We start from the raw sequence: 16,013 nt of genomic DNA on the forward strand, positions 1-16,013 counted from the left end.
GAGTTTCCTACTGGAATCAAAAGCAATTTTAAAATTCCACCTGTATTTATACAAGGAGGTTTTCAATTTGGTGTGGTTAAAACTGATCTGGGAAGCCTGCTGGCTATTTTCATAAAAAATGACCATGCTTTAAAACATGCAACAGAGAATATATTAAAAGAAAAAAAAAATTTTTTTTTGGTCTCTTTTTTTAGGGCCTCACCCATGGCATATAGAGGGTCCCAGGCTAGGGGTTGAATCGGAGCCGTAGCCACTGGCCTACACCACAGCCACAGCAACACCAGATCCGAGCTGCATCTTCGACCTACCCCACAGCTCAAGGCAACGCTGGATCCTTAACCCACTGAGATTGAACCTGCATCCTTATGGATACTAGTCAGATTCATTTCCGCTAAGCTATGATGGGAATTCCAAATGAGCTTTTTTATGAGAGTTTATTTTTTATCCTGTGCAGAATGGTGATGAGGGAACTTCTTTTCTGTCTATACTAACAGTATAATTAGAACATTCTACAAGGTTCCTCTCCAATGTGTGGTGTATTACCCAGCCAAAACCCTCTTCAAGTTACCTTGCATCTTATGTCTGAAAGATCTAGTGAGGTTGGATTTTCCCAATTCAAAACAAGTTGTAATAAATTTGGGGACACCAAGTTACATTTTTAGATAAAGATACATTTTGTCATTGATGCCTTCCCACTTTCCGGCACTTCTCAGACTCTACTATGACTAAAAAAAGTTCTTGGAAGGTCGTTAATTTTACTGAAGTATTCTTGGATTTAAGTGACGCGGTATGTGATTACTGAATCTTAGTTTCTTTCTTTTTTTTTTTTTTTTTTTTTTTTGTCTTTTTGCCATTTCTTAGGCTGCTCCTGCGGCATATGGGAGGTTCCCAGGCTAGGGGTCGAATCGGAGCTGTAGCCGCCAGCCTACGCCAGAGCCACAGCAACGCGGGATCCGAGCCGCATCTGCATCTGCGACCTACACCACAGCTCACGGCAACGCCGGATGGTTAACCCACTGAGCAAGGGCAGGGACCGAACTCGCAACCTCATGGTTCCTAGTCAGATTCGTTAATCACTGCGCCACGTCGGGAACTCCCTGAATCTTAGTTTCATATCCATGGCAGACATTATTTAAAGTACTCGTTTAATGAATAAAAAAAATTTTTTTGGCTATACTGTTTTTAAAAAATAAAACTTCCCCAAAAACTGACTAGCAGGTTTTAACTATATAGCTTCAAAAGTGGAATAGAACCTCAAAACAAATCTAAACAGTCTCAGGAAGCATGGGCTGAAATTCCTTTGATCATTTTAAAGATAGGAAATAAAGATAATTGGTGGTATGATTCTATTCCCCTAGATTATGTAGCTTGTGCTTTAATGCATCACTGAGCAAACAATGAGATGTCTTTATATTAACAGCAGGTTGTAAGGTTTCACAGCAGAACAGTTTTTCCATTATGCTGGGGAGCAGTTACAACTGGAATCATCTAGAGCCTCCTGACTCCTCTGGAGAGGACTGTGAGCTCTGTTCTCTAATGCGCTTTGAATTTATAGAAGTTTGGCCCAGAAGACCTTGAATACAACCTTGTTCAGCAATCCTTCAGTGTGGCTCTGGAAAGTTCCCCTTAGATCTCAGACAAAGAAACAAGAATATCCCCGTAAAGACCACCTGAAAGAGGTCTTGGCCTGTGGTTACACTCAAGATCAGATTCCAGGCCCCTGTCTTCCTGAGCTCTGTGCTCCTTTTTTTCCTATCATCTTTCTCCAATCTTTACTCTTTGGCTATTTCTTTAGCCCCTCAATTAACTCCTGTGATTTTCTGTGTTTTGAAGCCAGAATTTCACTAAAATGTCCTTTCATGATCTTTATAATTTTACTATCACTCTTAGTCCAGGAATTCACAATATAAAAATTATCACGTTAAGGAAATCCTCATATGACCTGATTTTTAATCTATTGAGTCCAAGAAGCTCAACCAACCAGAAACAAGACATGGGCATGGGGACAGAGAGTCAAAATCATTCTTAGCATCTCAAAGAGAACACAGGCTAGAGAAATGCTCTTGGTTTAGCGGAGGTCTAGCCATTCTTTATATTTACATTTTTTTAGAGACACCCTCCGAGTTCTTTGCAAATCGCCTTGGCTTTAAAGACGAAGAAACTACAACTCAGTCTGGCTAGGAGATAATATCCTCAAACACTCAAATTCATGGCCTTGCTTTATTCTAATCACCACATTCTCAATTCCAGGCAAGTTTTCTAGATTTTTAGCCTGGAGTCCATGGATGGGCTTTAGGCTGCCAACTCCCCTGTACATGCAAAGTGGTGTGTGTGTATGTGATTTTCCTGGAAGATAAGCGCAGCTCTAATAGGGCTCCAAACCCTAGATGGTTGGAACCACTAGACGAGACTTACATGACCCAAATACTAACTTCGCAAGAATGTAAACCTCACAGGATAGATATGGACCTTTGTTTTGTTCACTGATGTATCCTAAGTAGCCAGCACAGGTCTGGGGACCCAGTAGGTGCTCAATCCTGAGCTGATGGGCCTGCATGGTTCTGGTTATTTCTGCATTCCTTGGAAAAGACGAGCAAGTACAGACTATTTTCAGGACCTCTAACATGGGGCACAAGATTCCCCTCACGGCTAAAGTCATCCAAGATAGGTGGTAGCTGCACTTCCATCCCAATATCAGGTTTCACAACAATTTTGGCTAGCCTTGCTAGATAATCTAAAAGAGTGGTTCTAAATCTGGGATCTCTCAAGTTTAGCTGAAGAAGCTGTTCCGAAAGACACATACCATCTCATTCTCCACCTGCCCCTTACTCTTGACCCCTCCCTATTCTGCCACGGTAATATTCTGAAGAAGCTCCCTAGGTGACTTTCATTCCTTTTCCACTCCAGGAGAAGACTGATCTGAGACAATGTAAGCAGGATCTGAAAAAGCAAACACAAGCACATGGAGTTTACCAGGCTGTTAATAAAATGACTCAAGGAACACAGGGAACAAATGAGTTGGACAGTCTTGTTCAGAGATAAATAAGGCCAAGGAAGGAGAAAATCTGCCTTTAATACCAACTCCAGCTGTCAGCTACAAACAATCCATGAGATGGATCCACAAGGGTTCAGACCATGACAAAAAGCCTGCCTAAAGAAGAGAGCCTGGGAGTTCCCGTCGTGGCACAGTGGTTAACGAATCCGACTAGGAACCATGAGGCTACGGGTTCGATCCCTGGCCTTGCTCAGTGAGTTAAGGATCAGGTGTTGCCGTGAGCTGTGGTGTAGGTGGAAGACGTAGCTCAGATCCTGCATTGCTGTGGCCCTGGAGTAGGCTGGCAGCTACAGCTCCAATTAGACCCCTAGCCTGGGAACCTCCATATGCCACGGGAGCGGCCCAAGAAATGGCAAAGACAAAAAAAAAAAAAAAAAGGGAAAAAAAAAGAGAGCCTGTACTTTTACAATGGGTTGGTCCAAATTCAGTAAAAATTGGCAAGGTGCTCTCATTCCAAACATGCCCAGTGCTCAGCTAATCCCCTCCCTGTGGAGTCAGAAAAGAATGTGCAGAATTCTGAACCCTCTACTCCCCAAATAGGAGGGGTTCCTTCTCCTGAAGGTAAGGGTTGACTAATCCCATCAACTCTCCACTCCTAATTACAAACCAGGCAGAGAAATGAGCTGCCTCCCAACACGGTGCTCTCCTTCAAGCCTTTAGGATCTTTGGACGTCCTTTACCTCACCACACTAAAAACCCAGCCTTTGCCAACCTCAGTTCATCCTCAGCTGGCAAATAAGAACAGAAACCGCCCCCGAGTAAGGTTTCCCTCTGAGACTCCTGGGGAAAGGGTGCCATAGGGTCAGTTCGCCTAAAGTACGCACTTTCCTTGGACTCACAATACAGTCTATTACAATTAGAACACCATGTTCCCAACCAGCTTGGTCTCTTTTCTGTTAGAAACCTGAAGTAAACAGATTCTAGAGCAGCTACAAGTCTGTTACCAAGGCCACTGTATTGATCAGTATAATTAACATTCACAATTCATCTAGTCCAGGATGACAAGCCAGCTGGGCTATTCTCCCCAGGAGCTGAACATGGAGAACCTTCATGTCTTGCTTGCAAAGAGGTCTGGTGCTTGGGACACTAAAAACTCAAGTACTGAATGAGAAGCTGGATGCCACCTGGCCATCCATAGGAAAATGAATTCATTACCAGAACAACTGAACACATCTGCCATCTCTACAAAGCCCGATTTCTACTTCTGAAGCTGCAAAATCCTGGAGGTTTCCCATTGTCCTGAATCCTGCCTTAGTTATAGACTTTAGGGAAACAACCCGCACAGAATTCTCAGTGGCAACTAGAGCCTGAGCTCCTGATTAGGGCAAGCACTGGCCCAGTTCCCAGAAGACGGTGACTCTGACAAAGGTGTGTTTCAAAGACAAAGGGCACATACAGCTTTTGAGCACTGCACTGAGCTCAGCCTTTGGTGCGAAAGGGGCAGCCAGAAAAGGCAGAATAAGAATCAGAAGTTTGCTCAGCATTGTGGGGGCAGAGCTGCTGTTTATCACTCTTAGGATTCCAACACAGACTGCAAAATGAAGCTGTTCCACTCATTGCTAGCTAGGAAACCTCTAACACCCTAAGAGAAAGCTTATATCAAGAGTAAACCAGAATACCAGTTTCAACTTTGGGCAGTGTCCCTAATTGCTAAGAGTTTATTTTTTTAAATTTAATTTAAAAAAATTTTTCTTTTTTTTTTTTTTTTTTTTTTTTTTTGCTTTTTAGGGCTGAACCTGAGGCATATGGACGGTCCCAGGCTAGGCATCCAATCAGAGCCTCAGCTGCCACAGCCAGAGCCACATCCAATCAGAGCTGCAGCTGTGACCCACACCACAGCTTACAGCAACGCTGGATCTTAACCCACTGAGCAAGGCCAGGGATTGAACCCCCATCCTCACAGATACTAGTTGGGTTTGTTACTGCTGAGCCACAAGGGGAATTCCCCTAATGCTAAGGGTTTAAAACTTGGTGGGAAGTTCAAATTACCTTCCCCATCACGGCTAAGGACTCCTCTAAGCTTCTAGCCTACTGCCTTATGGTTCTCATGCTATTGGGCTAAGATGCTAGAGGCCATATATTTTCAAGTCTTCTCTCTAACCTCCTAATTCTGGCATTATAAAGGGATCTACTAAGCTGTCAGAAATTTTCATCAATTTCTCACCTGCAGTTCTGGGTACTCCATCATCACCCACCAGGGAGCAGGCTAAGTTAAAAACACAACCCGGGCCAAATGAAGGGGAAAGTGAGCCAAAGCCACTGAGAGAGTCCAAGTTACTTTCTCCTAGGGATAATCATCTCACAATAGTTTACTCAATACATAATTATTGACAGTATTATGTGCTAGGTTCTATGTACTATACATATGTATGAGATATGGTCCTTGCCCTTAATATATTTGGTCTAGAGAAATCAAATGAAAAGATTCAGATATTATCAAGTCAATCCTGAAAAGTCTGAGAAGTACTACACTGAAGTCAAACCTATTTTTGAGAGACACAGAGGCAAATTATCTTGTTTAGTTTTGATACTCAGTCTAGTAGGTGAGCCCCTTATTTGAAACACTCCTATGGAATCAACTCTGGGGCTTTAGGGGCATCAACAGTTCAAATGAAGGGTAGTAGGTCAAGATGGTACAAAACCCCCCAAAAGTTGCTGAAATGCCTGTTTCAGAATGTGTAAGTTTCTGAGCTGAACCCTCAAGGCACTGATAGTGAGTCTCTTGGGAAGCTGAGGAGCAGCCCAAAGAGGAGGGTGACAAAGAACACCAACAACCTCAGCTTTGTTCCAAGGACAGGCTGCAAGCTGGAAACTTAATCTCAGCTGATACTACGGCTTAGAGGCCTGTCCTTCTAAATCAGGGTTTTTAGAGGCCTGTCCTAAATCAGCCAGGACCTATAGACGAGTTTCAGGGAGTTCCAAAAATCCTTTGGAAATGTAGTAAGTTTTTGTGCTCCTAAATTTTGCTAATGCAAGAACTGTGATTTTTATAAGATTTTTAAAGGGATCTGTGACTCAAAAGATTAAGAACCATTGTTCTAGAGTCTCTAACCCAGTCTCTAATCTCAGGAGCACTCCCTCGAACTGGCAAAGGAGGACTCTATTTAAGTTCTTTACCTTCCACACAGATTTGTCTACTTATTCACCTCTTCTCTGAAGTTGGAAACAGACGCAGGAGGGTGCACTTTGAGAATTCAAGGTGAACAGCTCTTTTCTAAATCTCCAAAATAAAGCTGTCATGAGAGCCCAAAAAGATTTTCCTCAAAGCCTTTGAAGAAGGAAACAAGGAAGGGGTGGCCAAAGAGGGCAGAGTAGAATCTGTCCCACTAACTTGCCTGATAGGTCTCTTTTTTGACTTCAGGAATCCTAAAACCATAATGGGAATAGGGCAGAGCCCAAACACTTTGATTTGAAGTCAAGCCAGTCTGGGGTAAAGGATAAAGTAATTCCCATTATGCTCAAGGAAACCTGTGCTCCAAGGTTCACCTTAATACAATTAATAAGTGTCAGAAGAGTTGGAACCATTTATTAAAAACAGAACTTTCAAAATTCTGACATTGCTCAAAATACAGTGATATGAACAGCTTCATTAAGGAGCCAACACGAATGAAACATAGTTACACTCATTTGCTGCAGGCCTTTGGCTTCTCACCAATTCACCATCTAGCTCACAGGGCCACACACACTGTGGATCAGCACGTCAGCATTTTCCTTGGCACCTGAGCACAAAGGCGCAGTGGGATTCCACTGATAACACTGTGCACACGCAGGTTTGAGAAGGAAGAGGAAAATATATAAACAACAGGCCTTGCTCTAGTTGGGCAATTCTTCCGACTGTAAAGAACTAAGCCCCAGGCAGGTCCAAGATGAACAGCACGGAACAGTGAGCAGTCCCCAACCCCTCCTGTTTAAACCTCACTGCTAGCACGCAGTTAAGAACAGGGTGTTCATTTTAAAAGAACTGAACTGGTTTGGGCTGGTAAAGGAGAACACTTTAAGCCCATCAAGCTCTAGAAGTTAAGTACGGAGGCACAAGAGCTGAGGCATTGGGGCTTTCAAGACGAAAGCACGAACATGCTTGGACAGTCCTAAATATATGGTTCTCTCAAAGTCCTTTCCTAATCTCTACGCAGCATTCCAAATACTACCTTTCACTACACTCTGTGCCCTGTTTGGGTAGTAAATAATTAAGCCCCACTGTCTACTGCTAAGCAGACTCATTCAAGATATATACATTCTGAGATTAAGGCACCTGACTGAAGCCTTTAGAAAAACTGAACAGAGATAGGGACAAAGATGAAACCACTGTGTCAACAGTGGCAAGGGGTGCTCCACCTTCGTTCTGTAATTGCTGTGGAGCAAAGGCCACACATTTCTGCAGGAGAAAAATCAGTTACACATAATTAGGAACAAGCTGTTGAGAGCAGAAACAGTACCTGAGGGAGGGAGTTGGAGTGCACAGGGATGGGACCTGAAGGTGACTGTATACAAAGGCAAGGTCACAGCTCAGAAGAGCCTTTGGAATTGTTACATGTGATTCAAGGATTCTAGTTTGGGCAGACACCCAAACTACTGCACGTTGAGGAAATAAACAGGATTCAGCTAGGCCAGTATCTGATAGACACCTGCATTCTATGGTACACTGTATGGTTTGGGGAATGAGGTAGGGGAGTGGTCAGGTGGAGCATACCTCATCTCCATCACAAGCTATAAGCCCTCCCATTGTCTGCGTACCTCCTGGAAATCAACAAATATTCTAGTGTTCAGTAGGTAGAAGCTCTATGTAAAATAATCTTTTTGTCTGGAGAAAATTTATTCCTGTTAAAAAGCTATTTCAATAGAAAAATCTTTGTTTTGAATCTTTAGGAATATTCTGAAATTCCAAATAAAGCAGGGTACTTTTCAGAGTATAAGGAGGCACTCACTGAATAGCATGCTGGGATAACAGGAATAAACCTGAACTTTACCAGCCAAACCAGGACATATGGTCACTCTTGTTCTAAAAGAATAAATACACTAACCAGTATTTACTAAATGTGAATCCCGTTAATGATTCTGTAGTACTATCATTACTCCTCATTTCACAGATGAAGAAAAATAGAGGCACGGACAGGTTAAGTCACACAGATTGTCCAAAGGTCACACAACTCTGAGATGCTAAAGACCGAAGGTAAAGCTCATTTCAAAAATGAAGCGAGGAGTTCCCGTTGTGGCGCAGTGGTTAACGAATCCAACTAGGAACCATGAGGTTGCAGGTTTGATCCCTGCCCTTGCTCAGTGGGTTAACGATCCGGTGTTGCCGTGAGCTGTGGTGTAGGTTGCAGACACGGCTCGGATCCCGCGTTGCTGTGGCTCTGGTGTAGGCTGGCAGCTACAGCTCCGATTCGACCCCTAGCCTGGGAAACTCCATATGCCGCAGGAGCGGCCCAAGAAATAGCAAAAAGACAAAAAAAAAAAAAAAAATGAAGCGCTTAATTTACATTGTATACAGGACTCAGTTTTAAGAATAAAAAGAAGGAAAGTAAAGAGGTCTTATGAACAGTCAATCCACAGTGGGACAGTAAGAGAACTATCTGAAAGAGTCAAAGGGAAATACGGAATCAGAACAGAATTCACCATTCGATGTGAATTTTTCACTGCTTACCATATGCAACATATGCAAGTGTTGACAAGAGCTGGAAGGAAAATTTGTGTAAGAACTCGTCTTTAAATCTGGGTTTTTGGATTTTAGGAAAAAACCCTGGTCTATGCACATGCACTTCTGTTTATGTATAATGGAGATGCTTCTGACCCCCCTCCCCCATGTGATGTATTCTGAATTATTATCCTCAGTATAATAAGAATGGACCTTTACAAAATTTTAACATTCAAATTTCCAAACTTGAGAAACAGATAGGTATATATGATTCTCCTTTACTGGCTAGTTCATTTAAATAACAACCCCAAGAAGGCATTAAAGTGCTTGTTTACAGAGTATAACTACTTGAGGTAGCAGAGTTAAAACTTTTAGGAGTCACAGGCAACTAAAGATCTATATGCTTCATTTGAGCCTATGTATCAAAATATCTTTTATAAACAACTTTACAAGGATATTATATTTGGTAACACACTCACTGGCTCCAAATGATACCCTCCTGATGAAATAAAAGGTACACATCTGTAATCTTGCCAGCAAGGGATCCAGACAACGAACAGAGCCAAATATCTAAAGGAACTTAAAGTAATACAGAAACTAGAGTCTAACTAACTGAATCAAATAAGAAAAACAGAGGTAATCAGTATCTGTAGAGAAATCTAAAAAAGATAGTATCTTCTTACACCTGTGACTCCTGATCAAAGACTGGCACTAAGACAGTAACTGCTCTAAAGAGAAGTAAAAGATACTAATGATGTGGAGAAGATAGGCAACGTCAACCCCTCAAATCACTTCTCAATGAATCTAAGAGGTATAGGTATAAATTCTATAAAACTGCACCAAGAATCATCCACTCTCCTGCTAAGAAGAGGACCACCCTGGATTCTATCCAGCAGGTTACATCCAAGTATTACTCATTGGGATTCTACTTGATATGCTTCCTAAGTCTCAGCTGACCCTTCTGATAAATTCATGCTCTATCTGCTTTATTCAAATACATGCTACAAAGAATACCCTACAAGCTCAAGTAGTTCCTTTGTGTTCTTCTCTCCTCTCCCCTATTGTGCTGGTGGTAAAGGCTGAGTGCTTAGATCCTGGGTCAAATGCCTAACGTATCACTCCCAAATGTTTGGTGCAGACACTCTGACAGGCCTTCCAGAGAAACACATCTGTGTTAGCAGAGTTCATCAAGTCAGAGATTTGGGTTTACTCTGTGAGAAAAAACAAAAAAACAACTGGATACAGTGTCAATTGCCAAAGGCTCAAGGACAAATATCACCACTGCAACACAAAGTAGCAGAAAAAGACAGATAAATGCCCAGTGATGATGGGGAGCTAGTTGACCTATTTGGTTGGACTGATACCTGCCAAGATGACATAAAGACCTCTTCAGCTGTAGTACACTGTCCTTACAACTGAAATACTCCTTTCTCTCCCAGATTTTCTTGGTGACACCACCTGAAATCACCAGTGACAGTCTTGAACAAGTCTTGAACAAGAATCACACTATTCCTATTATTTTTCTTTTTCCTTTTAGGGCTGCACCTTCAGTGCATGTAGGTTCCCAGGCTAGGGGATGAATCAGAGCTACAGCTGCAGGTCTACACATCACAGCCACAGCAACACAGGCTCAGAGCTTCATCTGTGACCTACACCACAGTTCACAGCAACACCAGATCCTTAACACACTGAGTGAGACTAGGGATTGAACCTGCATCCTCATGGATACTAGTCCATAATAGTAACTCCCCTTACTATAGCTATTAATACTGTCCCATGAAAATTTAGAACTCAGTGTTAGTAAAAGTCCCAGTTCCCTGGGGAACTGGTATGTATTATTTCTCATATATGATAATGAGACTATAATTCTGTGATTCCTTTTAGCCTCTGGCTCCTAGGACGCTTAGAGCTGCATGTGATGATCAGCCTCATCAACTGTCTTAGCCTTCAGGATTAACAATATTTTTTCCCCCTTCCTTCTAGTTTCCAATACATGCCTATCTCCATCTGCTCCGAACAAAAAGCACTTGGCAGATGAGGAAATGGAGGCACAGAGGCTCACTTACTAGTGGGTGGTACCCATTTAGCTGCCTTTTGGACACCTGAATCAGGCCTTAAATCAAACCAACAAGCCCTATGATCCACACAGTGCTATGGTAGACCCCCCTGGGGCATACAAAAATGAGTAAGTTATGATTACAACTGAAGAATCCTGGTGCCTACACTTTTAATTGAAGGAGATCCACTCTTCCCCAAAGTGAATGAAACGTCACAAGTTACACTGGAATCTGATCTGACTGGGGACCACGTTCTGAGGTCACCCTGAAGTAACCTATAGCCTCTGGCTGGCACCAGAAATGTCCTCATTCCCTGAGGGGCTTCAGGGATTGGGATGATCCCAGGATTACTTGGCCTAGAGCCCCGCTAGAGACCTCACAGGCGACTGACGGCACCATTTGAAGAGGCCTTGTTCTCACATCATTCAATACGTGGCCAAGATAAATTTTTTTCTCTTACTTTGCTCATGCTTTCTCACATTATCAACACATGGCAGAGATACAAAAGTGACTTATGCCATAATGTCCGATTCAGCTAAAGTTATGAAAAAATGGATCAATCAGGACTTGCTGTGTGACCTTGACTAGTCCTCGACCAACTCATTAACTAAATCAATGCCTCTTATCACTAAGGGAAGGGTAATTAGTCATCATAAAGCACTTTAATACAAAGTGCTGTATAAACACTAAACTAACAAAGCTCAGAAAGAACAAGGTTAATAAGAAACATGGGGGGGGTACATTTACCAGCAAGTGGAAACTTACAACAGGGTCTTCCCATGTTCCTGCTCCTTTTAGCTAATGGAATAGGAATCTCTAAAATCATTAGCACTTGGCCTGACAATAATACACAGGAGCAGTATTCCAACTGGGAAGAAAAGGAACATTTATTCTTGACAGGCAGCCATACAGATATCTCAGTTACTAGTTAGCCAGGTGGGCAATTACTATTTGAGTACCTACAATATGCTGGGTACAGAGCTAGCTAGGCACTATGAATACAATCATGAACATGAATCCCTGCCTTTACAGAGTTTGTAATCTACAACACAATTTTTTTTTTTTTTTTTTTTTGGTCTTTTTGCCTTTTCTAGGGCCATTCCCAAGGCATATGGAGGTTCTGAGGCTAGGGGTCTAATCGGAGCTGTAGCCGCCGGCCTACACCAGAGCCACAGCAACGTGGGATCCGAGCCATGTCTGCAACCTACACCACAGCTCACGGCAACACCGGATCCTTAACCTACTGAGCAAGGCCAGGGATCAAACCCGCAACCTCATGGTTCCTAGTTGGATTCGTTAACCACTGTGCCATGACGGGAACTCCTACAATACAAACTTTGTATTATTAATAGTGGCATTTGAAAGAATAGAGCCTTACCAAAATAAAGACAAGTGAGAATAAAGACATTTAATCCCTGGAGCAACTAAACAAAAGACAATGGACTAAAGGAGAGAGACAGAGTTTAGGGAATCAGGGTACAAAAGCTTTCCCATTCTCTACCCTAACTCATCACAGGTATTATCCTTAAGCATTCTGCTTTTAAAGACTGTGACTTTGTCTCCAAATAGTGCAGATTACCAAGAGGTACTGCCCCAACAAAGCAGTCAGCTGAACTGAAAGCACTACAAATCGGGTTAATCAGACTAGAATCAAGGGACCTTGCACAACACTTTTGAAGGCATTCTATTGGTAAAATCTAAATTTTATGGGAAGACAGAGCTAAACCACACAATGGTACCCTGTCTTTTCAATCTTGCATTTGATTTCTGGAATAGTAGATTAATTTCTTTTAAAAAAAAATCATCTCTCCCACTTATGACAGCTTAACTCGTTCATCCTGAAGGACTGTAACTATTCCTGTGAACCCTGCTTTGTGCAGCTTATACAAACAGTGCTTCCCATCAGACACTGTAGGCAGAGATAGCCTTGAAACTCTGTCTTTATACAGGAGGGAAATGTCTATTCAGGTTTTTGCTGGTTTCAGAAAGGTCACCTCTCTGCAAAGGTTCTCTGGTCTAGGGTTAACTGCGTGCCAGGTATGCAGAAGGTCAAGGACTATTCGGCAGCAATGCTCAGAAAGTACTAGGGATCCTAATTCAGCCGCTCAGAGAGTTGGTTAGATTCAAACCTCCAAAGGTTGCCATTTAATCTTCCACGAAAAGAGAATGCGAAAGACGTCCTTAGAGCTCAACCCACAGCACAAGAGACTAAACTTGTTCTGCCTCCTAAGTGCAGTTAAGAATGAGCAATCGTTCCTTACCTCCCACCCCTCCAACCCACCCAGGCTCCTTTCTTTAGGGATGTCTCAGTGATCTATGGGCATGACTCTACGATCAACCTGTATCCATGACAGTGTCTATCACCAACCTCCAAATGTTAATTTCTTACATACGTCGAAGCAACTCGATGACCACAGAAGATGAAAATCAAAGTTTTCTTTTCAATTTCAATTTGCCCTCACAGTTTTCACCTGCATACAAGAGCTAGCTCCACGCATTTTTTCATCTTGCCTCCAAGATCACACGTAGTTGTTGGATAAACCGACCACAGCTCCCAAAGATGTGCCCAAAGAAACACTATCAGATTTACCCACTCACTTGACGGGAGATTTCCCGTACACTCTCATCCCCTGGGGCTGGTCACCGGGGTCAACTGAATTGGTTCACCCCCTCCCAGTCCCGTCTCCGAGGCCCTTCAGCCAAGAAAAGTCAGCCGCAAATTTAAGGCCCGGCCCTGCCGGGTTTCGAAAAGATCCCGAAGGATTAGGGCCGAGGGACAAAGGAAAGTGAGGTCAGGGGCGGCCTTTCCAGCTGGGGATAGGCCTGGGGCCGCTCACCCGCCACCCCTTACACGACCTCCGCCGTCCCGGGTCCCTCAAACCTCGCCCCTGAAGTCCCGAACTTGCTGGAGCCCGGACTCGGGGCTCGCTCGCGCCCCTTCCGCGAGGCCCCCGCCCGTACCCCCGCCGCCACCCAGAGCCCCCGCACCTTCTTGGGCGCCTTGGTGACGGTGGCCATGAAGGAGTACTTCTCGGCGTCCTCGATCTCCTTGGCCTGCTTCAGCTCCTCCCCGACACCGGGCAGCGGCATCGCGTCAGGCATCGACATCCCCCGGCCGGCCCGGCCCGCGGCTGCCCCACCACCCCCGCCTCTTTCCCTCACGGGCGCCCGCCCGCCCGCCCGCGCGGCGCCCTCGGACACGCGCTCGCCCACCCTCCCGCCGGGCCCCGCGCCGAGCTGCGGCCGGTGCCGAGGTGCTGGAGCCGGCGCCTCGTCGGCTCGGCGGTCCAAGGCAGCGGGACTGCTACGGCGGCCACAGGAGCGCCAGAATCAGCAACCCGGAGCTCCGACCAGCCCGCGCCGCCACCTCCGCCGCACGCAAATACGCACGCAAAGTAAGGGTAGAGGGCGGTGACGCCACGTCGGGTACTGGCAGCTCCAGGCGGGCGGGGGAGAGGCGTGGAGAAACGGCGCTCTGTCATGACGTCACCACTTTGGACTGGGCCGCCAGAAGCCAGCCCTTTCCTCCTAGCTCGCGGGTGATGAAGCTTCTGCGGGGAGCTGGACCCTTCGCGTCGCCAGGTGGCGCCATCCGCCCTGTGAGTGGCGCGTGGTTCCTGCAAGGATGCCGAGGAACAGGCGGCGGGGTGTGTGAGGCGGGGTCTTTGGAGGGCGCGGGATCCCAGGCAAGGCCTCAGAAGGGTGAGGGATGCTTGGGAGCAAGGACCAGAGCCTTGCAGTACACAGCCTAGAGCCAGTCCTAGGAAACTTCTGGGGCCCGAGCTGTAGCCCACTCACTCACTGCTCCCACCCAGGCCCTTTGAACCACAAGCCCCTTTTCAAGGGGCTGCTACTTTGAGACTTTAAGGGTGGCCAGAAGGGTCCCCAGAGCAGTGTGGTGTCTTCACCGCCCTTTGTGACCTCGCCTGCCCCGGTCTCTCCTGGGCCTTGCTTGTTTACAAGACCTTGTCGACTTAAAAAAAATGCTCAGCCTGAAAGTTGAGAGTTAAGTTTTATTTGGGGCAAAATTCAGACGTAAGCCCCGGGGACAGCATCTCAGGTAGCCCTGAGAAACCGCTCTAAGGAGGTGAGGGGGGAGCTAGGTGAGATATATAGGCGTTTTTGCTACAAAGAGCAGATTGCAGGAACAAAAGTAGTCTGGGCTCACTGAAATCATGCCCTTGATATGCACCTCAGCTTTAGGGGCCCAGTATCCTGAGTTTTCATAGCCCTTGGGGGCTCACCAGCTCACCCTTGGAGGTGACTACTAGAGGTGGCTGCATTCTTCACAGGTCACTGTGACATCTCTTCTTCTGTCCACTGAAGTACAGCCTGGTGGGGCGTGGGGTGGGTGGTATTTCAGAAGGGGAAAGGGAGAATAGCAGGATATATGCAATTAAGGTGAAGGGGGAGGTGCATACGGCCATGCACACACATTTACACAAGTTTCTTGCTGGCCTCTTGAAGGTCACTACTAGTCCCAAGGAGCAGACACCACCCTGAAGGATTTTAGAGTTTTTCCAGATACGAGGAGGTGCAAGAATTAGGCACATAAAATCTTCTCCTAAAAATAATGTATCTGAAGACCTGTTCTTCCAGTTTTCCCAGAGTGCCTCACTCCTGATCTCCACCCTGAGCTCCGCTCAGAGGGTGCTTCGGGTCAGCAGCTGTAATCCATGTAGAGGATGACGGCAAGCGCCAAACCTCAGTTCACTACCTTCATATGGCAGAGCTGATGGAATAGGGCTATGGGTCAGGGGCTGGAGAGCAGGAGAGGTGGGGGTGGGAAAGAGACATCATTGGCCACCCCCCTGCTTCTCCTCAGCCCCAAACATTACACTTCACCAGCTTCCAGTGCACCACCAGGGCATTCATGAACTATTCACATGCTTTTCCTGGGCTCAACTATGTGCCACCCCTGTGCTACGGCCCTGGACAGTACTGTTGTGTGTAATGCGTTTTATGTTTTGTAAGACTTAGTTCAGCTGGTGAGGCAATGTCAGCTGAGGTAGCTTGTCCTTTGACATTCAGATGACATTGGCTCAAACTCCCACGTCCTGTGGAAAGTCCAGTGCGCCCCCTTTGCCCCCGGATTTCTGTGGATTATTGGGGGGACTTAGATTTTCAAGGCTACCTCTGGCTTTAGTTTCTGCCTCATCTGAAGTTTTAGTCACTCTTCTGGTCTTGTGGCTGTTTCTTTAGTTCCTGCCGTCAATTCAGACGTGGAACACAGTTCTTTCTCCTTTTCACACCCCGCCCCCGCCCC

The 16,013-nt window shown here is 45.3% G+C and overlaps 1 protein-coding gene across 2 annotated transcripts in view; it reads right to left on the bottom strand.

Moving 5' to 3' along the window:
• AHCYL1 (adenosylhomocysteinase like 1) overlaps positions 1–14,133 on the bottom strand; it is a 39,851-nt gene extending 25,718 nt beyond the window's left edge. Inside the window, 1 exon segment of one of the 2 annotated variants that reach the window (NM_001201381.1) lies at positions 13,736–14,133. In NM_001201381.1, the coding sequence (NP_001188310.1) occupies positions 13,736–13,855 (120 nt within the window). In that variant the 5' untranslated portion in view covers positions 13,856–14,133. 2 annotated transcript variants of the gene reach the window in all.

Source organism: Sus scrofa, chromosome 4 (genome assembly GCF_000003025.6).
Source record: "Sus scrofa isolate TJ Tabasco breed Duroc chromosome 4, Sscrofa11.1, whole genome shotgun sequence".
NCBI lineage: Eukaryota > Metazoa > Chordata > Mammalia > Artiodactyla > Suidae > Sus > Sus scrofa.